Here is a 27,848-nt window from a genome sequence, read left to right as displayed (position 1 = left end):
TTAGTGGCCGCAAGCCTATCTTTGGCGACAGGGTCTTCTCCTGATGCCTTTGGATGGCGTCGGATTTTCCCAAGGTTTCGTAGCTCATCCAGTCTCCCTGGGAACAAAAGAGGCACTTGAGCCCAACACGGACTGTGCTGTCGCCCAGAGTTCCACAGACCTCTCAGGCTCTTGGCTTGCCAAGTGCCCGTCGCGTTGTCGCTGACACCAACAATATGCTGGGACAATTATGGGGAAACGTGCCAGCCTCCAGTCAGCTGTACGTGCGATGCCCTCGAAGAATGATTCTTTTGGGGGCTCGTCCTTCCAAGTCCTCTTTGGCAGGTCTGCATCGCATCACCGACCTGGGGAGGCCTGGGGTTAGTCCAGTTGGTGCGCGTGCGAGGAATAGTCTAAGCCCAGAAGCGGCCAATCCAGCCGCGAATGCCTTTCTCGGCGAAGGGAGGCTGCAGATGCCGCACAACCATAACGGCAAAGTCAGCTGGGCAAGCCTCAGCTGCGTTCTGTGTGGGTAAAGCCACGTAACCCGAACCTGAGTGAGAAGAAGGCTACTCCGAATACGGCGACCAAGAGAATAGCCCCTCCCTGCAGAGGTTCCGAGATGACTCCTCTGACTACCAGCAGACCACTGATGGCGCTGAAGATGACGGGATTTATGAGCCAAGTGCTGTACTCGGCAGCCTTTGCCGTTGGTGCGCGAGCATCTCTTTGACGGAGGATAATAAGTCCAACCGCCGAAGAGAAGAATATCGTGTACGCCGCCAGGCCTGGAAGACGTCAGTTTGCAATACAACCGATTTGTTCCGACGCGTGTCCGCTCACCAATAAACGTGACAAGCCCATTGAAGCTTCCAACAACCACATACACAACCGATAACACGCAATTTAAGAGCAGGGGAAGCCTGGTATGCCCGTCAGCGCAGTAGCGATATTGCCAGCAACGTGTCACACTTACACGGGCACATTTCGCCGCCAACGTCGGTTCTGTGTCCAGGATAAGAAGCCTTTGACCGGCCCCTTAACCACTCTTGGCAGGGAAGACATATACTCGTCGATACAACCTGCCTCATCCTTTTCATGACTGCAGTGGAGGTTCGCCAAAATGGCAGGGAAGTATCCCCTATGACTTGCAACTACAACGAGTTTGGCGGTTGCGAAAACATTGGAGTTCAGGGCGCCCATCGCCGAAACCGATACTACCAGGCAGAAGAGAAGTCCAGCCCAGTTGCCGAGGACTCTGTTGGCAAATTCCTAAACCCAGGTCAACTTTCTGAAGGGCTTCAGCTGTTTGGGCGTGTCAATCTTACTACTGCAACGGTGCTGCTTGTCCGCATAACGCTCATGGGCAGACAGACATACAGAGCAGCATTCATCAGCATGAAACCGATAATCACTATAATCATAGAGCCATTGATCACAATGGGCAGATCTCTTCTGGGATTCTTCATGTCTCCCAAAACAAAGCCAACCTACATGGCGGTCAGCATTCGGCCGTTTTGAATCGGGGACGTAGAATACTCACCATTTCCCAACCGGCGTAACACCACAATGCCCCAAATGTTGCTGTTCCGAAGTCTCCAAGCCACTCCCAGATACCGACTTCACGTTGCTCGGGAGCCTGTCCAAACCAGCCATATTCAGATGATGGAACTCCATCCCCATGGCCAAAGGCCCAGACACCACAGCCGAGAATGATGATAGTAGCAAGAGCCGTCATCTTGAGGAACAGAAACAAGTTAGCCGCCTTGGCGCCCGCGGTTGCGCCCATGCAGTTGACGAGTGTCATGACCACTATGCAACCCGCCGCCACAACCTTTGATATCCACGACGGCAGCGCCTTCTGGTCCGTAACGAAGGGATCGGTGAGATAGTCAGCGAAAATCGTCGCAATCATAGAGTTCGCCGCGGGCTTGATGATGATGCACCACACCCACGTGAACAGGAAGCCGGCGAACTCGCCGTAGCAGGCACGCAGGTATTCCTGGATGCCGCCGTTGTTCGGGATCCGGAGCCCGAGCTCGATGAAGGATGCTGCGCCGGTCCAGACGAGCAGACCGCCGAAAAGCCATGCTAGTAGCCCGTACCCCGGAGCCGTGACGAACTGGCTGATTTGCGAGGGGACGCTGAAGATTCCGGAACCAATCTGAAGACTAATGACGATGGCGAGGCCATTGAAGAGCGTGAGTTTCCGTGCGGCCACCGGGGTGCCGTCGCTGTCGTGAGACACTGAGCTGGCAACCGGCGGCTGCTGAAGAAACGGCGAGGTTTCGTCGGTACGGAGGAGGTCCGCCATCGGAAACCTCGATGCTCGGCGTTAAACCGAGAGGATCGCAACTATGCAGCCCGTAAAATGTTGCTCGAAACCTTGTGACTTGAACAAGCCCAGATTCACCAAGAGTTGCACGCTTCTTTGTGGTTACGTGTGTAAGGTGCAGAGTTCACGTAGGCTCGGGCATAAGCAGGCTCGGATGCCGACTTTGAGAAGGTCGATTGCGACACTGGGACGCGTAGCTTCGCCTTATCTCTGGGGGTGGTTGACAGGGGTATTGGCCTCTGATAGCTTTGATAGCTTCGGCCGTTTCGATTTGCTACAGAAGAGGTAGAATACCTCTCGAAACTGCACTGGCAGCTGATGGCCTCACTGATTCGATGGCAGAAGCCAGCAAAAACCGATGGGGGCGGACGAAGTGTGTTCTCATACAGGGCCCAGTTCTAAGTCGAGTCAGTCTAAATAGAGACAAATGCTAGCCAGCAGCTGGAACCTGTGAGTTAGTTACAATATTCAACCGTCGGGCTTACTGGGCAGGGAATACGGGAGACTATGGTAGGAGTACTTAGACCTCCAAATGAGTCGACCTTTCAACAACAAAAGAGTTACTTCTCAGCCCTGATGGTCTAGCGGTATGATTCTCCCTTAGGGTTGTCCTCGACATCTCAGTCTGGGAGAGGTCCCAGGTTCGATCCCTGGTTAGGGCCCACTTCTTTTGTCACATTATAGCAGGTGTCCTTTTTGGGCTCTTTACTGGTGGCCAACAGTTTCTTGTGGAGTGAGTTGTCATATCTACATTGTTGACGTTTCCTATGATGAGAAGGAAGGGCTGGCGGTGGTGGGAACAGAAACTGTAGGTACCTGGCCAGACGTGCTCCGACACCACATTCCTGTACTGTTTTACACCATTACAAAGGTTGTATAGGAGTGTGCATCCTCAATTAGACATACAGAGAAGCAGACAAATGAGTATACGACTTGAAGGCAGCATCTGTTGCTATTTGGTACGAATGTCATGCAACGATGACACTCCGATAAGTGGGCTTGCGTCCCATCTCTGTGGACTGTCGAAAGTTGCTGCGAGTTCTCGATACAGCCAAGACATATAGCATTGTAGTCTTGAACATAATCCATTTTGGTCAACTGATTGCTTTAAAGGCTAACCTATAGTGAGTTTGGTTGTTCCCAAAAATGTTGCGCTTGTTCGCGGGGTTGCGATGGAACCCTCTCCCTGGTGTACATGCCGAGCAAAGTTACTTGAGATATTGGCGCAATTGGATCAGTCTACCTTACCTCCATAGAGTTCTCAACGGATAGTTGCGTCATCGGTAATGAGGATCAGATAGCAGAGTGATTTGGCTTCGGGATGAAGAAAAACTGATCTGAAAATGCATGCACTTCCTATTGCAACAGTTCAACAAACAAAATGAGCTAGAGTCAATGGCGAAAGCAGTGTTGCAAGCCACGAAGCTGAATCTCCCAGATCCAGATATCTCCAATGTGGACCGGCCAGTCAAGGTGGAACCAGCTCACCGTCCCAGCAGACCTTGCCAGCACTGTGACCCGCACGGCTCACGTGACCCGGCCCGGGCTCTTTCGCTAACTCGGTACGTAGCGTTTAGGGTCTCCGCCCACCAAACCGGCGAGCACTCAGAAAAAAATTACCAGGTGAAATTTATCGCGAAGCCAGAAAGTGCTCAACTTCAACCCCGTCACTAACCCAGCAGCACTGAAGCCCACCGTTGACCCAGGTAAGGCTCGAATTTCCTTCTGTTCCTTGTCGAAATTTTCTCCATCTCCAGCAAGGCGTCCCGGCGACTGAATTTTTCTCTTTTCCTTTCCTTTCTCCTGCCAACCTTCCCGCCGTCAACTAACCGTCCGTCCGTCCTCAGGGTCAATCACGATCAACACAATGGCTTCGAGACCTACCGTCACCATCATCGGCAAGGATGGCAAGTCCTCCGGCAACACCCACACTCTGCCGGCCGTCTTCCTGAGCCCTATCCGCCCCGATATCGTCCAGGAGGTTCACAAGGGCATGGCCAAGAACAAGCGCCAGCCCTACTCCGTCAGCGAGAAGGCCGGTCACCAGACCTCTGCTGAGTCTTGGGGAACTGGTTAGTCGTCACCTCCCGAGGGTGCAAAGAGAATTTTCCAGCCAGGAGCGGGCATCGATTCGAGAGGGAAAGCGAACGTGAAGGGACCTCGGGCAGAAATCTCGGAAGGGGAGTGTCGACGCAAAACTGCTGGAAGAGATACTATGCCGAGGGAACGAGCGTAACATTTTCTTCGACGGATTGGGCCTGCGACTGCTGGAGGAGGACATGACCACTCGACCACAGCGACGGGGAACCATTGAGCTGACAGAAACACCACAGGTCGTGCTGTTGCCCGTATCCCCCGTGTCTCCGGTGGTGGTACTCACCGCGCCGGTCAGGCCGCCTTCGGTAACATGTGCCGTTCCGGTCGCATGTTCGCCCCTACCAAGACCTGGCGCAAGTGGCACGTCAAGGTCAACCAGGGCCAGAAGTGAGTTTTTTCCCTTGGAACCCCACTGCGGGGGGAGAAAAAGACGGAAACCATCGAGGAATGCCGCTCCTAACAAGATTCTCACCAGGCGCTACGCTACTGTCTCTGCCATCGCCGCCTCCGGCGTTGCCCCTCTCCTCCAGGCCCGCGGTCACCAGGTCTCCAACGTCCCCGAGGTCCCCCTGGTCGTCGACTCTGCTCTCTTCGAGAACGCTGCCGTCGCCCACACTGCTGCTGCCGTCTCTCTCCTGAAGACCGTTGGCGCCGCCGACGACGTCGAGAAGGTCAAGAAGTCCAAGAAGCTCCGCGCCGGTAAGGGCAAGCTCCGTGGCCGCCGCTTCCGCCAGCGCCGCGGTCCCTTGGTCATCTACGACCCCGAGGTCGACGGCAAGGAGCTCGTCACCGCTTTCCGCAACATCCCCGGTGTTGAGACCTCCCCCGTCACCGCCCTCAACCTCCTCCAGCTCGCCCCCGGTGGTCACCTCGGCCGCTTCATCGTCTGGACCTCCGCCGCCTTCAAGTCCCTGGACACCATCTACGGCACCACCACCCAGCCCTCCGCCCTCAAGAAGGACTTCCTGCTGCCCTCCAACATCGTCTCCCAGAGCGACCTGACCCGTCTGATCAACAGCTCGGAAACCCAGTCCGCCCTGAACGAGCCCAAGGGCTACGCTCTGACCCGCCGCTCCGCGGTCCAGAAGAAGAACCCCCTCAAGAACAAGCAGGTCATGCTCCGCCTGAACCCCTACGCCTCGGTATTCTCCAAGGAGGCTGCCCAGAAGAAATAAGCAACTTCTTCTGTGACGGGTGTCTGACGACGGTGGTGGAACGGACGGTTCTGAAAAAGGACGGGGCTACATTTTAGCATGGTTTGTGCTTGAGGCGTAATGGACAACTAGGAAATGTTGACCTCAATTCATCAATGGACAAATGATTCCCTTGAAATCTAAAAAAGCTGTCGTGTGTTTTGGTCTGGCCCCCCCTAGACCGTGACGACCCGATTCCACGTGATGATGACTTTTCTTTTCTTTGCTTTTGTACACTCTCATTTACGTAGTGGCTGGAAGGTAGCTGCAAAAAGTTTTTCCAAACTCGAGTGTGCTCGCTTGTTTATGTGACATGTTCCTCGTGCTGTATGTTTGTCTGCCTTGTCCTTCAATCTCGTTTATAAACTATTTCATAACATTCGTTGCGTCTCTCGAATCTGCCCGCTATCATGTATCAGCATCCCATGAAGGTACCCAGGTTGCCAAACACCTCGTCGTCCTGAGGCGGGACAAAGTCGCCAAGCAAGTCCTCCACCTCCTCCACCTTCTTGATCCTCCAGAACTTCTGAATTGCATCGGCCAGCTTCTGCGAACAGAGGTCAATGTTCTCCTCCGTCTCGGCCGCGAAGCATATACGAAAGTACGCCCACCCCCGCTCGGCGCGGATCGCCGGCGTCGCGCTGAAGATGAGGCCCGGGCTGACGAGCACGCGGTACGGCTTCTTGGTCGCCAGGAACATGAGCGCCGTCGACAGGCTCTCGCCGTCGAGCAGCGGGACCTTCTGCCCGCCCGTCGCCTGCCACAGCGGGTGCGTCTCGAGGCGGAGCTTGAGCCAGATGAACATGCCGCCGCGCGGCCAGTCGAACTCGTAGAGCTTCGTCTTGCTGACGACGCCCCAGTCGGCGTCGTCGGCGCTGCGCGGCGTCGACTGCTTCAGCTGGATGGACCCCTCGTCGAGGATCGTGCACATGCGGTTCATGCGGCGCTCGTACACGCCGCGGAGGCCCTCAAGCCAGCGCACCCAGCCGTCCATCTTCCAGCCCTCGAACGTCTGCTTCTGACGCGAGGTAAGGGCGGCGAAGGCGGATCGCGCCGCGGCGGGCTGTTCGCCCATGATCAGCTCGGCCACGGTGGATTGCACGAAGCCTGAAGGCTGTTGGGTGGTGACCTCGGTGATCCTATAAATATGTAAGTGAGTGCTCGTAATACCAACTTGGCTTTGAGAGTGAGGGCGACGTACCTCAGCAGGCGCTCAATAATGGCGGGCTGCGCCGTGATCCAGCCCAGTCGGCATCCCGGCGCAATCGTCTTGGAGAATGTGTCGAGACGGATGACTCTGCCCTCGGTATCGACACTGAGGAACGACGGAGTCAAGGAGTCGAGGAACGGGTAACCCGACGACTTGGCGGGCTTGTACGTCGGAGGGGAGGGGGGACCTCCAACCCCCGAGACTTGGCCTCCGCCACAACGGCCGAGGGATACTGCAGGTACCAGTACGGATCATCCTCGACGATGATTATGTCGTACTTGCTGGCGATTGCATAAAGCTCCTTGCGGCGCTCAACCGAGAGGACGCCACTGGTCGGGTTGTGACCCATGCTGTAACCCCGCCACGTGTTAGCCATGCTTAAATGTCTCACTAGGGCAAGAAAAGTCCCGAACGGGATCCCAACAGAGAAGGAATCTGAGACTCACGTCACGGTGTACAGGAAGGACGGCCGCTTGCCGTTCCTATCGTCCCACCCCGCCAGCACCTCCTCCAGCCCGCTGACGCTCATGCCGCCCTCGTCCATCTCGACGGGGACGACCCGCACGCCCCTCGGCAGCGCCTGCGACAGGACCTGGCTGTACACAAAGACCTCGCACAGCATGCCCGGCCTCTCGGCCGCGGGGTCCCGGGCCGGGTCCCACGTGTCCGTCAGCAGCTCCAGCGTCTTGGAGAAGCCGTCGGTCGAGCCGCAGCTGAGGATGACCTCGGGCCCGCCCAGGTACGGCACGTTGGGGTGCAGGTGCTCCCGGGTGAACTGCCTGATGAACGACCGCAGAGGCGGGTACCCCTCGGCCGTGCCGTACTGCAGCGCCGTCGCGACGTCGATGCGCCGGAGCGGGTCGGGGTCCGCATCGGTCCCGGGGACGGTGACGTGCCGCGCCGCCTTGACGTCCTTCTCCGTGTCCTTTCCTGCACCGGCGCTGCTCCGGATCGGGAGAGCGGTGGTGACCCCGGTGGTGCCGTCATCGGGGATCGGGGACGGCTCCCAGCGCTCGGGCTTCGCCGCCTGCGCTTCAAGGGTGTCGAACGGGAACAGGCTCGAATGCGGCAGGCCTGTAAGGTACGAAAGACGGGGCATGCAGTCAGCGAGTCGTGTTCCAAGGTCATGGCCGAGATCGGGATTGCGAATGCCATTGGGTCATTGCCGCATCGAAGGCGCAATTGCAACGCGGAGCGGGAAGCACGCAACCCAAGGTGCGTATTACGGCATGTATGGCGGCATCCTTCCCGCCCTGCGGGGAGGCAGCACGAGCAACCGGGTCGCCGAGTTGACGCGGCACAGTGCAACCTCCAGAAACCCGCCGTATCAAAGGGCAAAAAGGGTGAAAGTGTAGATGCGGATTTGAGAAAGACTCACCTCCAGCCAAGTTCCCAATGCCCGGGATCTGAAAATACTTGTAATACTCCTTCATCTTGCTGGGCAGGCGCCTGTTGGTGACCGAAGAGTAGTGGTGCTCCAGGTTGAGGGGCGGCCTCTTGGACGAGTGGTCCATCGCAGCGGCGGACATATCGGCGGTTGAGGGCGGCGATGATAAGAGAATGATCGTCTTTGCGTGGTGGTGTCGTCGCTGGGTTGTCGCGTGCCTCGGCGTCGACAAGGTCTGAGTGAGCTCTGGAGTTGTGGAAGGACTCAACGGTGAGTGTTCACTGAACCGGAGCGACAACTCGAGATCCAACGAGGGGAGGACTAAAGATAAGCAAGTCGAGGACGTAGGAAAGATACCGAGAAGACTAGGATAGTGAGTGACACGCCCAAACCCCGTTGTCCCCAGTCGGCCCCTCGCCCCGGGATTACAAATCGTCATCCATCTCGAACTGGGAGCGCCCCGATAAGGAAGCTCAAGAACAACTCGTAGATAAGGAGGGTCCCGAGCAGTCGGTCGCCGACGCCGCGCGGTGAGTGGACAGGGGCTCTCGACAGAAATGTGGGATGTGGCCCATGTGCGAAGCGAGTTCGGACTGTCACCGAATCCCTGGTGTTGGCACTGTCATTCAGCACTTTGGCGTTGGCGTGCGTCTCGGCCACCATGCCAGGTCGACCCCGGTTGTTATCGCGGCCACTAGAATCTCCCGAAACTCTACGTTGGGAGTTCGCCTGCATCCAAAACCTACTTTCAGGCCATCACCTATCATCACAAACTTTAACGAGACAAATCGAACGTCAATCGGGATAAGTGGACAAACAGTCTGATTAGTGTGAAACTGTATGGTGCTTCGATATAGTGAGTGCACTGGTAGTGTGCAGTGTTCTAGTGCTAGACGGCCGTACAAGTACAAACAGGGAGTCGTCATCTTAACCATTTATTTTCTCCCTCCTCTCCCTCCAGATAATAGACTGATGCCCTCCGAGCCATCCATCCCCTTCGCATCCCAAAAACGCCTGGCTGAAATCATACAACAGGAAATCCGTCTAGACACACATCCATCCCTAATCCCTCCTAATTTCTTTCTTTCTTTCTTAACATGTTGTCCCCTTACAAGTATGGCATCCAGAGTGCATCGCACTGGGCCAAGTTCATAGGGTTTACAGCCTTCGCAACCAGGTCAATAACCGTCTGGTTGGCCGGCAAGTTGCCGACAGGGCTCTGTGCCAAGCTGACGGCGCGCTTAACAACCGAGTCGCTGTTGACCTGCACCGACTCGCGGAGCTGGTTCTCAGTCATCTGGACGGTCCTGTGCGAGCTCGTGAACCAGAAGATCATCTCGTCGCGCACGAAGAGCGTGAGGGCGTGCTCGAGCTCGTACTCGGGCTCTGTGAGGCATCGCGCAATGGCCATGAGAGCACAGCTGAAGATACCCTCCGTCGCCAACGGTCCCATCAGGGTCTGCAGGTTGGGCGTAAGTCGGAAGGGCACTGGTTCCGGGTTATGGAAGAAGGGCTTCGCAGCGCTCATATACGCCATGAGCTCCGATCCCCAGATATTTCCGGATCCGCGAGCAATGTTGATCTTCTGTGGGTAGCGGTTGTGCATGTAGAGGATGTACGTCATAAACGTGAGCGACGCAAGCTGGTACGAGAACTGTCTGCGGAACAGCCAGAACTCTGTAAAGTCGGGGAAGGCCCGCTGGAAGTAGTCCAGGGCCAGGTTCTGCGGTACCCATTTCTCCTGAATGGCGTGGAACACCTCAAGCCGAGCAGTCGCGGTTTGCTCAGCATGCTTCTGTGGCGGATCGTTAGGCTCTGACAACTGCTCTTGTTCCTTTGCGGCAGTACTTACCGAGTTCTTAGTGTCGAGAACGCCGCGCAACTTCTCCATTGTGAACAACACAGGGTCGTCCTTGGACATGCCGTGACGGCGACAGTGGTCCTCATACACGCTCTGAAGGGTAATGTATGAAGTGTCCTCCTGCACGATACGGATGTGAGGCGCCAGAGGAACCATCAGCGGCAGCGTGAACTGGAGGTCTCGGCGACGACTCTCCTTTCTTCTGCTCAAGGTCTGGTTCAATTGTCTGAACAACTGCAAGATGCGCTCCTCGCGACGGCAGTGTCTCGCTGCAGGGTGCTGCACGGCCCATGAGTGGATGCTTCCGTCGTGGCCGCGCATCTGGAGACGACGGTACGAGGCGCTAATCGACCTCACCAGGTCAACGTTGGGCAAGAAGCGTTCTATGCGGATGAAATCCTGGTTCTTGTCCTTGTGCTGCAAGTATTGGCCGGGAACCTCGACATCATCGAAACGCTGGTAGCGGAACTCTGAAAGGTGAGGAGAGAAGGCCTCGAGAGAAACCCGCGTAGTGCGGCGATCGAGCTTCTCCTCGAACTTGTTGCGCCAGCGTCTCAGCTTGTGAATGTACTCGTACATCGTAGGCTTGACGTCGACGAAATCGGCCTCGAACGACTTCTTGATGTGAGCGGGAAGAATCGTCTCGGCGAAACGAGTGATGTTGGTCTCAGTGGCCGAGGGAAGCTTGACGTCCTTGGCAAACGAAGAAGGCATGCGGCTGACATAGGCCAGCGCATCGTTGAGGAGAGCAACAATGAGACGGTACGCATCCTCATCGGGCGGGCACTTGAAGTGCTTCTGGATCTGATCCACCATGGTCTCCATCGACAGCGCGAGAAGAGGGAAAGCAGTCTTGAGAGCGCTCATAATCTCCTCGGTGAGCTCCCATGGCGGCTTCTTCTGGCCGGCGCCGGTCTGGTCTCCGGTACCGTTGGCCTGAGGAGCAGGAGTGCCGTTCGCATCGTTGCCCTCGGTCTTAACGGAGGCATTCGCGTCGCCGCCACTGGCAGTGCCAGGCCTCGAGCCAGAGGCGTCTGGCTTCGCAACGCCGTCTTGCTTAGGTTGTTGGGGCGATGCGCTGGGCTTGCCGTTGGACACGGTAGATTGAGCGCGCTGGCGCGCCTTCTCCTTGGCCTCCTGATTCTTCTTGATGACCAACATGTCCTCTCTGTTGGTGCGGAGTTGGAAGTACAGGGCTTGGGGATAAGATCTGGCGATCTTAACCAGGATCTGGTGGACCCTGGGGGCTTCCTTGTGGCCGAGGCCAGTGATGAGCTGAGGAATGTAGGTGATCCAGTACCAGACAGGAGTTTCGCCCTTGAAGTCGTCGAAGCCAGCCGCAATGGAACCATTGGCATCGTCCAGACTGAGCAGCCACAAGATGCGAGCAATGAGCTTGCGTGACTTGGCGTTCTTGTAGCTGCCGGCGGCTTGCAGGTACGACGTAAGTGCCTGGCGGGCCGAGTTGATGTCCGACGGGTCTTCCTTGTACTTGCGCTCGTTGAAGTAGCCCCATTCGGCCCAGGCCTTGGCCGCAGTGATATCGAAGTACAAGGCCGTGCCGTAGGCGGAGTCTGCCTCTTCCTTCTGCTTGAGCTTCTCGAGGAACATGCCCTTGAGGGTGTAGAACTCGGCCTTCTGAGGCGGGTTGAAGTAGTTGAGATTCGTGTTGTTGATCACGTCCAACCCGCTCGTGAGCTCCTCGGGGTTCTCGTAATGACACTTGGCTTGTTCCCGCAACTTAAGGAAGGCTTCCTGGATCTCAATGTTGGGCAAGGTGTAGATCCTGCTTAGCTGCGTAATGCAAACCTCTGGAAGGCTGTGCTTACGAGCAACATGCGCGAAGCGATTGATGATCCAGGCAGTCTCGTGGTATCCGCGGTAGGCGAACGAGGCGCCGCTGGCGTTCTGTCCACCTCCTTGTGGCAGCAGCTGTAGGTACGTCTGGTTGATGAGGCCAAAGATGTGTTGACGCCAGGTGACCAAATCCTGCCAGGCGGTGATGTCATCCCAGACGTTGGGCAGACGGTCGCGCCAGGCACCAAGCAGCAGCTTAAGCTCTCCAGACTTGACATCCAAGTTGGACTGGTTAGTGCTGGCCAGACTGTTACAGATGACACTTGCGTCATGAAGTTCAACCAGTTGCTGGAAGTTCTGAAGCAGAGGGATGTGTGCCTTGGTCAGCCGCTTGGGCAATTGGTGCCACTTTCTGATCGACAGCTGAATGGCCTCATCGCACGCCTTGGCAAAGTCCTGCGGCGTTTCTTGCTTGTTGTAAAACTTGAGAAGCGACATGAAAGCTTGGAAGAAGGCACGGCGGGGTGTGGGAGCGTCCATAACACCCTTGATAAGGTTGTCCAAGGCCTCGCGATGCTCTTGTGTCTGCCACATCTCGGTGTTGTTCCTCCACGCGCACTCGAGGAGCAAGTCCTGGAAGTTCTCGTGCTTGGCAAAATCTTGGAGGATCTCCCACTGCTGCAGCTTCTGCGCGCACAAAACCCAGTGGTCTTCCCAGAGAACGTACTCGGCCTGGGAAAAGGGAATAACGCCAGTTCGAGCTTTGATCTGGGCGGCCTCGTACATCTTCTGGGCCTTGTCCCACATTCCATTCTGCTCGTAGGACAGCGCAGCGTTTGTCTCCACGAACTGGCATCGTCGGCGCCATGTGCCGTAGAACAGATCGTCCTCCTGCAGTGAAGCATACAGCTCGACAAGTGCGTCGAGGTTGCTCTCACGGACGACTGCCGACTCGATCTCTGGCTTGATGGCCGCGTTCTCAAGCTGCACAAGCGCGGTGTACCACGCATCGTACGTCTTGGCCTCGTACTTGAGAACATGCGGCGGGATCTTACAGTCGGGCCAGGCCTTGGCCGCACCCTCAAGCAGGGACTGAACCACGTTCGGTCGCTTGTCGATCTGGCGGCTATGGTAGTCCTTTGTCAGGAGCGCAACCATGCCTCGCTCGAGGTCGTGGCGTTCCTCCCTCATCGTCGCAGACCAGTAAATGGGGAACAGGGCGATCCAAAGCTGATGGGCCAGCGTCGAGTCGACGTGCTGGAGTTGGACCAGAGGCTCGATAAGATCTCGAACCTTGACCTCACCCAGCTCGTTCATGAACCGCCGGTGGGCACTCATCAGGGCGTCAAACTTGTCGTCCGCCATATTGGCAGGCTCCCTGTTGTCCTTGGCATGAACTGAGAAGAGCAGAGTGATCGGCAACGTCTTGAAGTCTTCGTGGTGCAACTGGATAGGATTGTTCAACTCGACCGCGCCAAGGAGAAGCTGTGAGGCTTGAGCCAACCAGTAGCTGTCAGCCAGAGTGTCCCAGTTCTGAGACGTGAGAACATAGGCAAGGCGAGCGCTGGCAGTCTTTGACAGACTCTTGTCGAATATGGCCATGAAGCGGTTGCGCATGTCTACATCCTGAGCGCGTGTGCCGATCAAGAACGCGTGCTCCATGCGAACAGTCAATTCCGTTCGGGTGATCTTGGGGTCCTCGTAGATGCGAATGACCAGCTCCAGAAACTTGGTCAACATCGTAGAATCTTGTCGGTGCTCAAAAGAAAGCATCTTGTGGAGGACCGCCGTCTTCTCCTTGAGAGTGGGCCATGTGCCTTCAGACCGGAAGACCCAGCCTTCCACCATGTTGAGGATTTCCTCGCAGAGTGGGATATGCATCGACTTCTCGACAAGCGTCGCCAAAACGCTGAGGAACGGGCGCCGGTTGTCGCCCAACACCTCCATTCGCAATGCAACGACTTGAATAGCCTTGAGCATGAGTGCTGTTGAAATTTCGAGGTCGTAGGCGGACATCTCCCCAGTCGGCGTGTTAGGGTCCTGCGTGCGAGGGGGCATGCCAGCCTGATTGGCGACAGCAGTGTAATGCTGCACATGCTCTCGCGCCAGCTTGCTCTGAAGAGCCTTCATCAGGACAGGAATGTGCTGGTCGATGACGCTAGGTTTCCGGTTACCCAACGACCACAGGATGTTAACTCCAGACCCGTAGTGGCCTGCTGCCATGGCTTCACCGGCGATGGATGACAAGGCGTTAATGATCTCGGAATTCTGTGACTCGGGCTCGCCCTCAGCGTCGGCATCCTCCATCGGGACGTCCTCCGGAACAGCATCAAGGACTCGCTGGATAGTCGCCTTTAGGTCACGGCCATCGTCGTACTTCTTGTCGGCAAGATGCAAGCAGTCCTGCAGCTCGGGGTTCTCGCTCTTCAAGCACTTATCCAAGACTTTCTGGACCGCTGACATGTTCTTTGCAATCCATTCATCTGGCTTGAAATTCAGGATGATGCGAACGACCTGGAGAGTGTTGATGATGTTTGTGATGAACTTCTCGTCGAACTTCTCCTTATCCGAGGGATCGGCAGAGAGGATGTTCTGGGTCTTGTCGCTGGCCAGAACGACATCGGTGACGTTGGGGAAAAGATCGATGTCAAGATCACCCCAGTACTGGGGCTGGACAAGGTTGTAGAAGAGACTCATGGCCTTCTTGCACAACTCGGTGGACGCAGGCGGCATGGCCGGGCCGTTGGTGGCAGCAGAATCCTTCGCCCGGGTAGACGGGAGCTGGTAGCGTTCGTTGAGCTGAGCGATGAACTCAACCAGGTACTTAATCATCTTCTGACGGCCGATAGGCGGGATGAGATACTCTGCTCGCTCTGGGTTCTGTCTAGCTGAAGGAGGAGACGACATGGGCTGGTCGCTGTCCAACTTCCGCTTCCTGGACGTCGGGGACTCGGAGATGGAACGAGAGACTGCATCTCCCTTGCCTTCAACGCGACGTTGTTCCCAGAGCCAAATGAGCCACATCATGTTGAGCGCCAGCTTCTTGGACTCGTTGGAAGGGTTGGGTGGTGCAGCAACCTTGCGCAACGATGAGATGATGAGCATGGCGTACTTGTCTCTCGACTCGTAGAACAGCTCCGGATGCTTAACCAGGAAATGGAAGATACTAGTCATCTGCTGTATATTCTGGCCCTCATCGGCGAGGATCTTCCTAGGAGCCAGCGCCCATCCGGCGTTCCGGTCGTTGGGTTGCGTTCCCAGGCGCTTCGGCAGGACGGGGGCCACCAGCTCCAGAGCCTGAGTGACCAACGCCCTCCCTTCGTTTTGGTTCGTCCTCAGCAGCGAAAGGTATACCTGGGTGACGATCTTGACTGGCGTCTCGTACAAGGCGATGAAGTAGGCGATGACAACGTAAGCAGCGTGCTTGTTGATGACATCATCCAGTCGAATAAAGGTCCAACAACTCTTGATAATGTCTTTCCTCGCTTCCTGGAAAATGACGGAGTGGTACTTCACCAACATGGCCGACAGCTGGAGGACCTCAAACTTAGTGTGGTCGATGCCGGGCTGTGTGAGATCGTCATTGTCATGCTGACTGGTATCCTGGTGCGTCTTCCAAATCTTCGCCGTAACAGCATCGATGATGGTCTTGTCCATGAAGCGGCCTTTGGCCTGCGGCGGCTGGTTCCAGTGTCTTTGAACATCCATGGCGACGATCGGGTTGACGATGTAGTGCAGCAAGAAACACTTCATCTTTTGAGAGACGTTCTTCTGGGGGTAAGCGTCGAGACATCTGAGGACCGTTGCCTTCCAGAATTCAGGCGAGTCGCTGCTGATGACGTTCTTGTAGATGTAGGCGATCAGAGGCTGCGAAGCGCGGAAGTCGTCCGTGGTGACCGAGTCCACCAGGCTGAAGAGAGACTCGAGATCTCTGGGGTTGCGCTCCAAAGACTTGATGAAGATTGACATCAGCTGGTCCGACGCTTGGCAAGCCGGGAGTCTGAGGTTGGGCGCGAGTGTATGAGCCCGCATCTGCTTTTCCAACTCCCTGCCAACCTGCTTCAACCAGTTAAGGTGCTCCTTCTTCTCCAACCAAGTGTCCGTTCCGGGCGACACAGTGAGGGAGTGCAGGATGTGGACGGCATTGACGACTGCAACGAACTTTGTATCCTTGTTCTGCGTAATGGTGGTGTTGCAGAAATCGATCAAAGCCTGGACGTTGGAAGACACCGTTTCTCTAAGCGGACCACTCTCGGGATGGCGGATGACTTGGGACAGGAAGCGTCCATACTTGAGATCGTCAAGCTTAGGCAGGAGGAAGTTCCAAACCTCGTTGGGATACCGGTTGATGAACTTGTACAGGGGCGCGCGGAAAGGACTTTCGTGTGTTCGGCGAAGCTTCTCCTCCAACTCCAGAGCCAGGTCGATGAGACGCTGCTTAAACCCCTCTGCCTGCGGGGGCAAAAGGTGGAAGATGTTAAAGACTGCGGCTACAACCTTCATCTGAGGATGCTGCTCGAAGAAGGTGAAGGAGAGCTGCTGGAGAACGGTAGGATCCGCGAGGACCTTTACATGGTCGAGCAAACGCGCTCCGATCTCGACCTTGAAGTACGTGGTAAGCAGCTTCAAGAGCCGACCAAGGTTGTCAAGACCGTGAGTAGTGAGCTTCTTCGGATCTTGGAGACTGGCAAGCACCGGCCTGAGGCCACCCTGCAGCAAGTCCTTGGGAAGCTTCTGATGGGCCTCGAGAGTGTTCTTAAGCGCGCTGTTGGCTGCGTCGATGGTGGCCTTCGAGTCTGAGTACAGGCACTTGAAGAAGACCGAGACGATCTTGGAACGAGTGGGGTTGCTGCCTTGCTTGAGCGGAGCGAACTCTTCGAAGCTGGTGGCAGTGCTGAGAATGTTGATGCACGCTACTCGGAGGTTGACGATGTATTCGTGCGTCCTAAATTCTCCTGGCTTGTTGGCCAGGGATTCATCACTCGCGTCGGCCAAAGCGAGGGACTCCATGAGCAATCTGGTCAAGTTGTCGTCAAAGGTAACCCATTCCTTTCTTAGAGTCATGTGATAAGTCATCGCGTCAATGTAACCGATCTGGATAGGGAACGGCAGCGCGCGGAGAGGTTTGGAGTAGATGGGCTGAAGGAATCGCTCCTTGTAGGGTTCGATCAGTTCCCAGACCGCGCAGTTGGCGGCCTTGGCAATGAGCTCAAGGGATCGCTTCGCAGTCTCGCGGACGTGGCGGTTCATATGTGCCAGTTCCGTGTTGAACTGCATGCAGATTTGGGGGAGACGAGATCTCTGCTGCGGTGGTTGGCCCGGGGCTTGTTGGGGCAACGCATCCTCCTTCTTGATGTTCTTCGTGATCCTCTGCAGCAAGGTCTCCAGGGTGACCTGAGCAGATCTTCTAGTCTTCTCCGGGAGGTCCTGGGGCATGTCCTTGATGACGTACATGAGCGACCGAATGAATTCAATCTGCTTGCTCGTGATCCATTGGTCGCCCAGATCCAGCTCAGTGAGCAGGAAGTTGATGCCGAGCGAGCCACCAGTCTTGGTGAACCATTCCTCTTCGTAGCAGCCGTGGCAGAAGGTCGCGCTCAGGTTGTTGAAGAAAGGCAGCCTGGCGACGCTCTGCTGAGACCCAAAGATTGTAGCGGCAGAGTCGTACACCTCGCGGATTGCGCGTTGCGCAGACTCTCGAACCTCTGGGTGATCCGAAGCCAACGATTCCACAATAGCATCAGAGAGTACCCGGGTATCAATAAAGAGTGGGCCCTCTCCGGCGTTAGGGTCGAACGGGCTGTAGTTTCGCTTGACGTCGATCAAGGCCCGGCCAACCTCAATGATTGTAAAGTGTTTGCAGAGGTTCATGAGGAACGCCTGTGCGTCTTCCTTGAACTCTGGCAAGGATTCGGCAAACATGACTGCCTTCAACAAACGTCGAACGAGATCGTCCTGCTCGTCCTTCTTGGGAATGGATCGCTCCTTGTCAGACGTCTCAAACGCAGAAAAGTCAAAGTCGATCTTTCTGCTGATGAGGTCCTGAGCCTGGAGACGCAAGAGCCTTGGAAGGTCGTCGGGCAGGTTCTCGAAGCCAATTCGCATCTTGAGCTGCGACTTGATGAAGTTGAAGGACTGCTTCTTGTAGTATCCGTCGTACTGCCGAGACTGGTTGCCCTTAGTGCCCTTTGGCTGCTCCATGAGCTTCCTGATGGCCATGTCGACGCCCGTCTCTGCCGGGAAGGCCCTGTCCCTCTTGGAGCCGATGAGTCGGAGATCAAAGCTGGTCGGGTCGTCGGCGTACTCCTTGTAAGTAAGAGGTTGCGCGTCGGTCATGAACTTCCGATTCCGGCCTCCAAGCTTTCCCAGAATGCGCATCGTCGTGTGAGCATGGAAGTGGCTGTAGGGGTGTGGCTTGAGGTGGTCGAACAACGCCGTCATCAACTCGTCGATCACAGGAGCCATGATGGGATCAAGATAGTCCGCGGTAAGGTTATCAACACAAAGCTCCAGAGTCCTCAGGCCTTGACCAACAAGATCTGTGCCAGCTCGCAGAGCGACAACCAAGGGCCGCATGAGGAAGCTGAGATGGGGGAGCAGGTTGCTAAGTCGTGCGGGCACCGTCAGGCACAGCTCCACGTAGAGATCTCGCTCGGCGGGCTTCCTTGCTGCCATGAGCAGGTTGTTGAGGACATCCAGCAGCATTTCAAGCAGAGGGAGAATCTGCTTGTAGAGATGCTCGAACTTGCCGCCACCGATGCTCCTGAACAGCGATCGCAAGAGCAGGAAGTAGTTCATGGGCTCCTCAGCCTTAGTTGACAGCTCAATCGACTTGGTGACAATGTCCACAACGTGAGGAAGCAACACCTGCTCGTTTTGGTTTGCGAAAAGCGTGACCGCCATGAAAGCCAACTTGAAAAGCCTCAGGAGAATCGATGACTTTTTCACGTCCGCCGAACCGACTTGGTCGATTCTCTCCATCAAGAAGCGCAGAAGCATACCGCAAAAGCTAGGTGAAGTAGCCTCGCTAGCGAGGAAAAACTGAGGGATGTGAAGCAAGGCGGTATGCTCAAAGATCATTTCGTACAAATGAGGAATCTCCTGCTGGAAGACTTCGTGGAAAGTCGCTGGGTCGATGCAATGGAAGACAGTGGCAAACGTCTCGAGGAGATCCTTCTCCTCCTTGCTACTAGACACCATGTAGAAGTTGGCCATATACTCCACAGGAGACATGTACTGGGACTCAGTAGCCGGCTTTTCGATTTCGTAGTAGCGGAACACGTAAGCGCCCTCTCTGAACAGCTTCACCACGACATTAACCTCCTCGGCGGTGAAGCCATAGGCGACATCCTGCCAGTGCGCTGGAGCATTCTGCACGTCGATGACGTTGTTGACATTGCATGTCCTCAACTGGTAGAAGGTATTCTTGAGACCATTCATCAGGTTCTTGAACAAAAACTTGTTGTCCACAACGGGGTCCGCGCCTCTGTCCCTTGGGTTTGATGTCTTTATGGGCATAGCAGTGAAAATATCTGTCTCGTCCCAGTCAGGGGGTGGTCCTTATCCGCAAGGTAGCTGTCCTGGGTTCCGTCAGCGATTTGCTGGGCGTAGAGTCTCGAAAGCTTCACTGCATTAGGGTATTGTCGGTTCATGGCCACGAACTTGTCGCCGATAGCGTTGAGGATCATGATGAGGTAGTGCCGTGCGTCGACCTTGTTGGGCATCTTGGCGATGCATTCCGCCATATTCAGGAGCAGCTTCGCACTCATGGTCTGGAAGCTCGTGCCCGGGAAATTGTCTTGGAGGTTTTTCGTGTAGACCTCGACTGTCTTGCGGATCTGTTCCGGGGTGAGACTGTCGCGAACGTGGTGAATCAGATCGGCAAGCATGCTATATGCCAACGGCCTCATCGTCTCGTAGACGGTCAGTCCGTCGCCAATCAATGTCTTCTCGTCCAAGAGCTCGTCAATCTTGGGCAAGAAGATCTTGCGGAAGTTGAAGTTGATAATGTGCCTTATCGCCACAAGCAACTCCTTCCGTGCGCTGGACTTTTCTCTAGGGCAGTCCTGCAAGAGTCGTACCACGATCTCGGGAAGGGTCGGCAGGAAATCGGTCAGCTGTTGCGAGTACTGACGCAGCAGGTAGGCCAAGAAGCTCATCGTCTTGACTTGAGCTGTGATGAACTCCCCAAAGGCAGCACGATTCTTGATCAACGGGCTCACTCCGGTAAAGATCTGTCCTTTGGCCTTGGCATCGGCATGGGCCTGCTTCTGCGCGCTTGCCTGGAGGCAGAGGAATCCCTTGATCAGAGGAACAAAGGCCTTGACGTTGGCAGCAACTGTGTTCCGGTAGACCTGGAAGACGGAGACCACGATGATGGGGCACTCCGACAGGACCTTGAAGGACTGCATCCCCTTCAGCAGGAGCCTGTTCTGTTGCTGTGGATCCGGGCCGAGATCTGTGACCGAGGCAACGGGCGAACCGGGACGAGGCGACTGGAAGTTCGTCTGGGAGCTGCCTGGCGTTGATGGGGCGCCAGAGTTGGATGCGGTCGAAATGGATGTGTTGTCCAGCTGCTCGCGCACGACCTTCTCCATCTGCTCGAAGAGCTCCTGGATCAGGCTGAGGAAGGCCTGGACCTTGCTGCCCAGCACCTTGTGTTGATGTCGCATGACATCAGAAATGATTTTGACGCATAGTGTCGCGTTCTCTTCATTGTCCGTCCGGACCAGCTGCATCAGCAAGTCGACAACCTCCTCGGCGTACGGTTCGAATGGTTCGGTCGGGGACGGCGTCGTTGGCAGTCGATGCAGGACCTCTAAGATGCAGTTTCGTAGTTTCTTTGAATCATGTCAGCGGCGCTCGATCGGGTTTGATGCGGGGCAGCTCACCTGCTCCGGGGAGTTGCTCTGGAAGATGCATGGTCCTCGGAGGATGGCGATGAATATCGGCACCAATCGCTTCAGGAAGGGGGGTATATGGGACCGGCCGTGTAGTGGTCTAAGCTGTCGCGCAAGGTAGTCGCCGCCTCTACCTTGACTCTCGCATCTGTAACACCGGCACATGTCAGCAAAGTCATGATGGACGAGATGCGCATCCACCCCGGCGGGGTCCCGGGATGTCGAGGAATCGCATCGCACGAGGGGTCGTATCGTACCCGTTTCCGGACTGCTGAGTCGCTTCACGACGTCGTCAATTGTCGTTCCCGACATCGCGGCGTCAATGGCCCCTTGGGGACGCGTGATTCGTTCCCATGCGTGGGAGGACAGGGTATCGTAGGTTGGTGCAATTCGCAACGAGGCTGGAATACGGAGATGCGCGCGCGCGTCGGAGCTGGAGGGGTATCTTGTAGATGAAGGAAGAAAAATCGCTGTTTATGAAAACGAATTGGGAATCTCGAAGGTAATTTTGCTATTAGAATTGCCTTCGCGAATGTCTTGGGCGGGTGGTGACCAGGGTTTCTTCCCAGTGGCTCAAGATCGCGCGGCTCGACTTAATGGATTTCAGGCCCAGGCTCGACGTGAACTTTCAAATTTCCCAAAGGCAGTCGCGAAGCTGGGGGGAGCAGCCGCCAATTCATTTAGCGCTAGGACATTGAAGAACATTGATCCGGCACTAGTGACCCACTCGGAGAGCGCCCGGGCCGCGATAGCCTGCTTATCGGCTTGCTGGTATCTGGGGAAAGCTCTTATCGCCGGGGCCGTAATTATGGTGGAGGCCGGTGGCTCGGGGGTGGGCCGGCATCGCACTTCTCACTTCAGTCACTTGTTCAACTTCACCTTCCTTCATTCTGTGTGGTTTTCTGATCATTTGAGAAGTAATAAACAACGAGCGTTTGTCTTTGAGGTTATCAGACACCTCCACCAGCATACAGAGCTGCTGTTTCGTCTTGCCTTTTTACACTTTCTACGTCAACTCACTGTCCCGCTTGACGTGGTATACAGAAAGATACCACCAGATCTCAGTAGGCGCCGGTGAGTAAACACCATATTTTAGAGTCTACATCATTTAGTACAGGAAGAGAGTTGTGTTTCAACGATCTGTTCCACAAACACACAAGCTCGGTGCGTTATTTTTGGAGGTCAGCCAACTCACAAGCATCACAGTATCACAGCCTAGTGTATCACGACAGCCCAACACCGTCAATATGAGTGGACCGCACACTGCCTTCTTCTACGGTAGGCTCCCAGTGTTTCTCTGCATATCAATAACTAACGGTCATGCATAGGCACCTTGGTTAGTGAATCATGGCGTCGACAAGTCGAGTGTGACGTTCACTAACACCACCCCCAGATGGAGCCAAAGGTCTTCTTCACCGTAGTGCAAGGCAACGGCAACCCGCCCCAGGCCATCAAGAACCTCTACACCTTCACTCCGGCCGTGCTGACCGGCTTCACGCGCCACCGCGTCCAGTTCGCCGACTACCCCGGCATGATCCCCGATGACGGCGGTTCCGTGCTCGGCATCTACGCGACGGGCCTCACGGACGCCAACGTCAGCAAGCTCGACTTTTTCGAGGGCTCCGAGTACGAGAAGAGGATCGTCAAGGTCAAGGTCCGGGGTGGTGTGGACGGCGGCGAGGACGAGGAGGAGAAGGAGGCCACGGCCTACATCTACAAGCGCCCAGAATTCCTGGAGCGCCGGGAGTGGTCGTTTGACGAGTTCCGCAAGGAAAAGATGCACGTCTGGACGCGCGAGAGCTACGTCTTTGAGGGTGAGACGTCCCCCCTTCGCCAAATGGACGTGATGACGGGGCAAAGCCGGCGCTTCTGGGTCATGCCGTTGCTAACATGTGGATAACCGCCTCCAGGCTGCGATGACTTTGCGGAATTTGAGAAGATCGAGCACGAGGACGCCAAGGGCCACGACGAGAAGGACGATGCGGTCAAGCAAGGCGGTGCCTAGACCAGGAAACCCGTGGCAGCATGCCTTTTCTCTTTTCTTGTATGGCGGCAAACGGCATTATTTGATGGGCTCCCACGTCAGGCGGCTGACGCAGGTCTGCGACTGGGCCCCTTTGGGCGGTGTGAGGCGGACAAGTCAGCAACGGCTCACGGCATTGGAGAGAAAAGGTGCCACCGCCCACATGACAACAAGACACAACAATTACGATGCCCATGGATAGATGAAACAAGGACGTGATGACAGCAAATAGAACATGATGTTTACCAGTCATGCCCCGACGACTGCCGCCAGCCTTGGCCCGCAGGACTGCAGCACGGCCGCCCCCCCTGGAAGCGACGAGCTGAGTGATGTGATGTCGTCGTTGTCGTCATGGCCCGGCCGAATTCGGGCGGCAATGCGACCATTCAAGGGCAGATTCATCAATCTGTGAAGCAGCCCTGGCGATATTGGCGGCAATCAAGGTCAAGGTCGGACTAATACTCGCTGGCCAGACAGAAGGCTTTACGGGGTTCACGCTTATGCAAGCCTCTTGAGTGACATGCAAGCTGGATCCTGTCGAGCGGCTGAAATCATGCCATAGCGAACGAGCCACAACACTTACAGACCACTAGCTCCAGAACAGACGCTGGCGCGCTGTAAAGGCCAAACGGCGTGTAAAGTGCCGCCTCGTGAACAATGCTGCCCCACATTCTAGCCACTGGGAGAGCCGGGAATGCCGGTCGCGGCTGACTCTGCAACGCGGGATTCCAGCTGGGCAGGGATGCTGTGAGAGGCATCCGATGATGAATGAGAAAGAACCATTATCGATCCTATCTGTTTTACCTGTAGTTGTGTGGCACAAAATGAGGCGAACTGTCCGAGAGCACGGATATGCGGTGCCACGTACCGCAAGCTGTCCCTCTCGGGTAGCACGAAGAATTAGCCACATGGAATACGAGATCTGTGGCTCCGACAGGCGAAGGAGGGCAGGGAAGCCACACAGAGCCACAGGCGTTGCCTGTAAAGTGGCCCCGAACAGGGGCGCATGGGCGCGATTGCGGTGGCGTCGCCCTGGAATACATAGTGATCCGATCTTCTTGTGGCTCAGAGGCGATCTTTCATGCTCAGAAGCTGAAAACGGTGTTCGCTGGGGGCCCCCTCGAGATTAATATGTGCTGATACCCTTGACTTTAGTCGACGGCGACTGGGCTGCTAGAAAAGAGTAGAGTAAGGTGTTAGCGAGGGGCGAGCTTGTGGGAATTAGTCTGTCGAAGCCACACTGGGGCATTCATGCGCACCGCGGGACGGCGTCGTTTCGTAGCTGGTACAGCACTGGGCTGTGTACGCTGGTGGTTGATCAGTGTCGCAAGTACGAGACTCGGTTCTGCTAGATCGTCCGAACATGTGTGAGAAGACAAACGGCGCTGACCCCAAAGTGCCTCCCTTCGCAGAGTTAGCACCTTCCCCCCCCTCGGATCTTCTGCCAAAACGGCGCTCACCGAGCCAGGCTCAAATGCCCTGTGCCCAACCAGCTGCGATGTTCAGGGGAGGCAGCAACACGGTCGTGGACGGGCCAGAGGAAAGAAGGCAGAGGGAGGCATTTGTCGAAAATGTTCGGACGACACAAGCCTCGACCAGGGCAGGCAGATGAAGATGTGCATGGGCAGGGAAGTGGTGTACGTACAGCACACTAGTGTACTGTGCCGCGCGCAGCTCCCGATGAAGCAGCCAAACGACGACAACGAACGAGTTTCGTCTCCTTCTGCGATGAGCCTCTTCTTCCGCGAGCCCTGTCAGTGTTGTATCCACTCGGCCGTGGAGTTCGGGCCTTAACCATCCGGGAATTGGATAGTGGGCACGGGGTGGCGATCACCCAACGTGGCAGTGGAAGACAGCCGGTGGAATGTCCCACCACGGTCGGGCAAAGGCCGGGGCGACTAGGCCGGCAGGGTTCAGGTCGATGTGCTTGGGTGCTTCGGGTCTTGGGGGGGACGAACGTGCCAGAGTAACAACGGGACGACGGGCTGCATCGTTGGCTGCAGAGGGCACAGCTGACGAGGGGTGAAGCCCGAGGGCTTTGGCGCACTCGTCGTCGTCGTTGTCGTCGTAGTCGTCGTCGCGTCGTCCGGTCATCGTCAAACGACAGGCCGACGTCAAGGCAACCCGGCGCGCGAAAGAAAAAAAAAGAAGAAAAAAGGGAACAGCTGACAGGCCGTGACAGGTTCTCAGCAAACGACGTTCGTTGTTCGTTTCCAGAGCGCTTACCCCAAACGCGAAGGGGGTCGTTGTGACGACGTCGGGTTCCTTGGTCGACAAAGGGAAAAAACGACTGGCCCCGGCGAGCCTGGCTTGAATCGCATCTCCTCTCCCTCGCACTCGCATTGGCCATGCATGCGATGCCACCTGGTGTCGAGCCCTCTCCGCTTCCCGCTCTCCCGCGCGATGTGAAATGTTGCCTGAAGAAACAAACGGTCAAAAAAGCTTAGCTGGCAATAGCCAGGAACCATATGGTCCCTTCGCATTCCCACCGTCGGTCGTCAACTGTGCGATGTGACAGTGGATTGATTCGCTGTCAGTGGTTCACAGGCTGGGAGCTCAATGTCCGAAAGGAGACGGACTTGGGGTGTCGTGAAACTGGGCTCGTTTCACATCCTCGCTTCTACGCAGGGGGGCTGGGCTCCAGCAGTGTCACCTGTCCCCCGAGAAGGAGACGAATGGCCCCCAAGACCCTGTGTGCGCTACAACGTAGCATGTGCCACGAGCCGTGAGCCATTAGCCTACCTAGGGACTTCGACCGCGATTGACGAAGGACGAAGGATGTGGAAAAGGCCTCAATTGTGTGGACATGAGGGCTCCTAGCCGGGGGTTGTGATGCCCCCTGGCAAGCGAGGATTATAATCCCCTGTCGACGCCGTGTCGGTGGTCTTTGCCCCTGCACTTGCGCAGGAGGATCTGCTCAAATGCCCCTCTCCGATTTAGCGGGGAACCAGATGGGCAGGTCGTGATGTTCAGGGGGTTCTGTGGCCTGTACGATAGGTATAGGTAGTGTAGGTACTACCGGTAGGTATGTATGTACGTCAACCTGGAAGGTCTCGGTACTGGAAGTCGAAAAGAAAAATGTGGAAGACGACATGAATGAGTGGCTGCCGCAAGCCCCGCGCTCACTGTTCCTTCTTTCTTGGTTTTTTTTTCCCCTGATATCGGTGGAGAGCGGCTGGTCGCCGTCGGTTTTTTTCTTCTTTTTTTCATTTTTTCAACGTTGAGCACGCCTCTTAGCTGTACCCATTCAAACGTCTTTGCACTACGTACGGTACACATACCTTGTTTGTACCTCGGCGTCCCCACTACTGGGCCAACAACTCAGGCAGAAAGTACACTGCCACCGCGAATTGGCCGGGAAGCGACTTTCATGTATGACGTGGAAAGAGAGACATGTGGGCAAGCAGCCGCAGTCCACGGCTGCGCAGTTATACACTACCTACACTACAGTGATGCTCCCACTTTCCTGTCCTTGATCCGTAGGCAATACCCCACTCAACTCTACCCTAGAAATGGCCATGCTGGCGTTGCATAGCCCAAGGGCCAGGGCGCGGGAATACCGAGGTCGACCAAGAGCACACGGAGCTGGTCAACCGAAAACTCAACTCAGTCTCTATTTTTTTCTCGACGGGGATGACCCATAACTGACTCGGGACAATCACGTCGATCAACGTGCCTCTCTGTCCATATTGAGGCTTGGCTTAGTTTGTTCTGACAATGCGCACAATGGGTGGAGGGATGGAGCCTGGCTGGCACGCACTACCTACGCACACGACATTCATTCCCTTTGCGTGTCTCTCTTGCACGGCGCGCCAGTTGTCTCTCGGTGTATCGGTGAGTTGGGAGTTGGGAGTTGGGTGGGCGGAAAGAGGTGGGCGCCCGTGCCAACGTTTCTGCGTTACAGTCTCACCGGTTCCAGATGCCCGTTTCCATGTCTCGTTTTCGGCTTGACTGGAACACTTTGTCGCCTGGTTCTGTTGTTTCTTCACTCGACCCATTCCGACAAACGGTGCGGACCGTGGACTGATGGCTGGTCCCAAAAGTTCTTGTCTTGGCCTGAGGTCGAGTCCCCGCCCAGTTCACCGTCTGGGAACAGGAATGCCGTCGAACTCACTCGACGAACCAGTCACTGGACATCGTCTGCCCCTTTCTTCCTCTTTTGTGCCCCTTGCTCATCAGGTTCCTTGCCGAAAGCAGTGGGTGGTTTAGCGACTCTTGCTTTCCGCCCGCCAGTCCCGATCCCTGACCCTGGGATTTTCTTCCCTCCTCGACTTCGTGCCCCCATCACCCGCGTTGTGCGTGCGCAGCTCCCGTTGGACAGGAGGGGCTCGCAGCGCGACAGCGGCGGCGACACCATCGAAGGCCAGTCCCCAGTCGTTGCCGGGTCTTGTGCCCCCTTGCCCCTCTTTGGCGTTAGTCTCCATCAGGAATGACTCCCATCGACCCCTGCGCACCCAAGTCGTCGACAGGGGGCACTCTGTCCCACACGACACGAACAACTGGAGATTTCACGAGGTGAGCGTCCGAAAAGGGTTCTCTGGGTCCCAGTAGCCAATGTGGTGAGGCAAGTTTGCGCCGCATCGTGACGTATCTTTTGCGAGGGTATGCTAGGGATCTGAGTGGCCGCCACCAAGGCGTTGGGTGAGCGAGGCCGCAGGAGCTGGCCGCTGGATCACCACCCAGTCTCCGAATCCAAGGTTCGGCATGTCCTGATTGGAGGCCGCCTGTTGCCAAAATGGGCGACGGTCTGGATCGGACTGGACTGGACTGCATTGATTCCGAAAGGGCTCTTCGCCTTCTGGCGATCTGACTCCAGCCCAGTCAGTGCATACGGTCCAGCTGCCGAGGGCACCCAGTCAGCAACGAGCCGCCGTGTTGCTGTCTGTTCGCTGCCAGAAAATGTAATAATCGCTGCGAGGTAAATCGCCCATTACGCGTCCGCTGTGCGGGATGACTGCAGCGCCAGAGCCCCTTCTATTCTAGACTCGAGCCGTCGGAGAGGGTGGCATGCGTACACTAAGATAGTATGGATGAATGCTTTTAGCAATGACGGGAACCAAGAACAC

General features: G+C 56.1%; 9 protein-coding genes and 1 non-coding gene across 10 annotated transcripts; 3 read left to right on the top strand and 7 right to left on the bottom strand.

Annotated features, from left to right (window-relative positions):
- Positions 1–1,251: 1,251 nt before the first annotated feature.
- On the bottom strand, positions 1,252–2,293 carry ColSpa_00992 (Y+L amino acid transporter 2; the record flags this gene model as incomplete). Its single annotated transcript, XM_049267204.1, has 3 exons — positions 1,252–1,284; positions 1,308–1,469; positions 1,523–2,293. 3 exons carry the CDS (start codon positions 2,291–2,293, stop codon positions 1,252–1,254), a joined length of 966 nt encoding a protein of 321 aa, XP_049123161.1.
- A 591-nt stretch (positions 2,294–2,884) lies between these two features.
- ColSpa_tRNA_043 lies at positions 2,885–2,976 on the top strand. Its single transcript has 2 exons — positions 2,885–2,920; positions 2,941–2,976. It is a non-coding gene; the product is annotated as a tRNA-Pro (tRNA).
- A 1,205-nt stretch (positions 2,977–4,181) lies between these two features.
- On the top strand, positions 4,182–5,586 carry ColSpa_00991 (60S ribosomal protein L4-B; the record flags this gene model as incomplete). The annotated part of the gene is made up of 3 exons (XM_049267203.1): positions 4,182–4,386; positions 4,648–4,798; positions 4,887–5,586. The coding sequence occupies 3 exons, from the start codon at positions 4,182–4,184 to the stop codon at positions 5,584–5,586; spliced, it is 1,056 nt and encodes a 351-aa protein (XP_049123160.1).
- Positions 5,587–6,019: 433 nt separating this feature from the next.
- On the bottom strand, positions 6,020–7,190 carry ColSpa_00990 (aromatic amino acid aminotransferase; the record flags this gene model as incomplete). Its single annotated transcript, XM_049267202.1, has 3 exons — positions 6,020–6,743; positions 6,806–6,975; positions 7,002–7,190. The coding sequence occupies 3 exons, from the start codon at positions 7,188–7,190 to the stop codon at positions 6,020–6,022; spliced, it is 1,083 nt and encodes a 360-aa protein (XP_049123159.1).
- Positions 7,191–7,256: 66 nt separating this feature from the next.
- ColSpa_00989 (L-tyrosine:2-oxoglutarate aminotransferase atrD) lies at positions 7,257–8,343 on the bottom strand (the record flags this gene model as incomplete). Its single annotated transcript, XM_049267201.1, has 2 exons — positions 7,257–7,888; positions 8,193–8,343. The coding sequence occupies 2 exons, from the start codon at positions 8,341–8,343 to the stop codon at positions 7,257–7,259; spliced, it is 783 nt and encodes a 260-aa protein (XP_049123158.1).
- A 966-nt stretch (positions 8,344–9,309) lies between these two features.
- Positions 9,310–19,299, bottom strand: ColSpa_00988 (transcriptional activator ARO80; the record flags this gene model as incomplete). Its single annotated transcript, XM_049267200.1, has 1 exon — positions 9,310–19,299. One exon carries the CDS (start codon positions 19,297–19,299, stop codon positions 9,310–9,312), a length of 9,990 nt encoding a protein of 3,329 aa, XP_049123157.1.
- Positions 19,300–19,367: 68 nt separating this feature from the next.
- Positions 19,368–21,071, bottom strand: ColSpa_00987 (transcription-associated protein 1; the record flags this gene model as incomplete). The annotated part of the gene is made up of 3 exons (XM_049267199.1): positions 19,368–20,699; positions 20,751–20,893; positions 21,017–21,071. 3 exons carry the CDS (start codon positions 21,069–21,071, stop codon positions 19,368–19,370), a joined length of 1,530 nt encoding a protein of 509 aa, XP_049123156.1.
- Positions 21,072–22,152: 1,081 nt separating this feature from the next.
- ColSpa_00986 (AIG2-like protein C) lies at positions 22,153–22,764 on the top strand (the record flags this gene model as incomplete). Its single annotated transcript, XM_049267198.1, has 2 exons — positions 22,153–22,573; positions 22,670–22,764. The coding sequence occupies 2 exons, from the start codon at positions 22,153–22,155 to the stop codon at positions 22,762–22,764; spliced, it is 516 nt and encodes a 171-aa protein (XP_049123155.1).
- Positions 22,765–24,612: 1,848 nt separating this feature from the next.
- Positions 24,613–24,876, bottom strand: ColSpa_00985 (uncharacterized protein; the record flags this gene model as incomplete). The annotated part of the gene is made up of 1 exon (XM_049267197.1): positions 24,613–24,876. The coding sequence occupies one exon, from the start codon at positions 24,874–24,876 to the stop codon at positions 24,613–24,615; it is 264 nt and encodes an 87-aa protein (XP_049123154.1).
- A 2,111-nt stretch (positions 24,877–26,987) lies between these two features.
- ColSpa_00984 (uncharacterized protein) lies at positions 26,988–27,206 on the bottom strand (the record flags this gene model as incomplete). The annotated part of the gene is made up of 1 exon (XM_049267196.1): positions 26,988–27,206. One exon carries the CDS (start codon positions 27,204–27,206, stop codon positions 26,988–26,990), a length of 219 nt encoding a protein of 72 aa, XP_049123153.1.
- Between the last annotated feature and the right edge of the window lie 642 nt (positions 27,207–27,848).

Source organism: Colletotrichum spaethianum, assembly GCF_022836535.1.
Source record: "Colletotrichum spaethianum MAFF 239500 DNA, contig02, whole genome shotgun sequence".
Taxonomy (NCBI): Eukaryota; Fungi; Ascomycota; class Sordariomycetes; order Glomerellales; family Glomerellaceae; genus Colletotrichum; species Colletotrichum spaethianum.
This window is presented reverse-complemented; position numbering and strand designations above follow the sequence as displayed.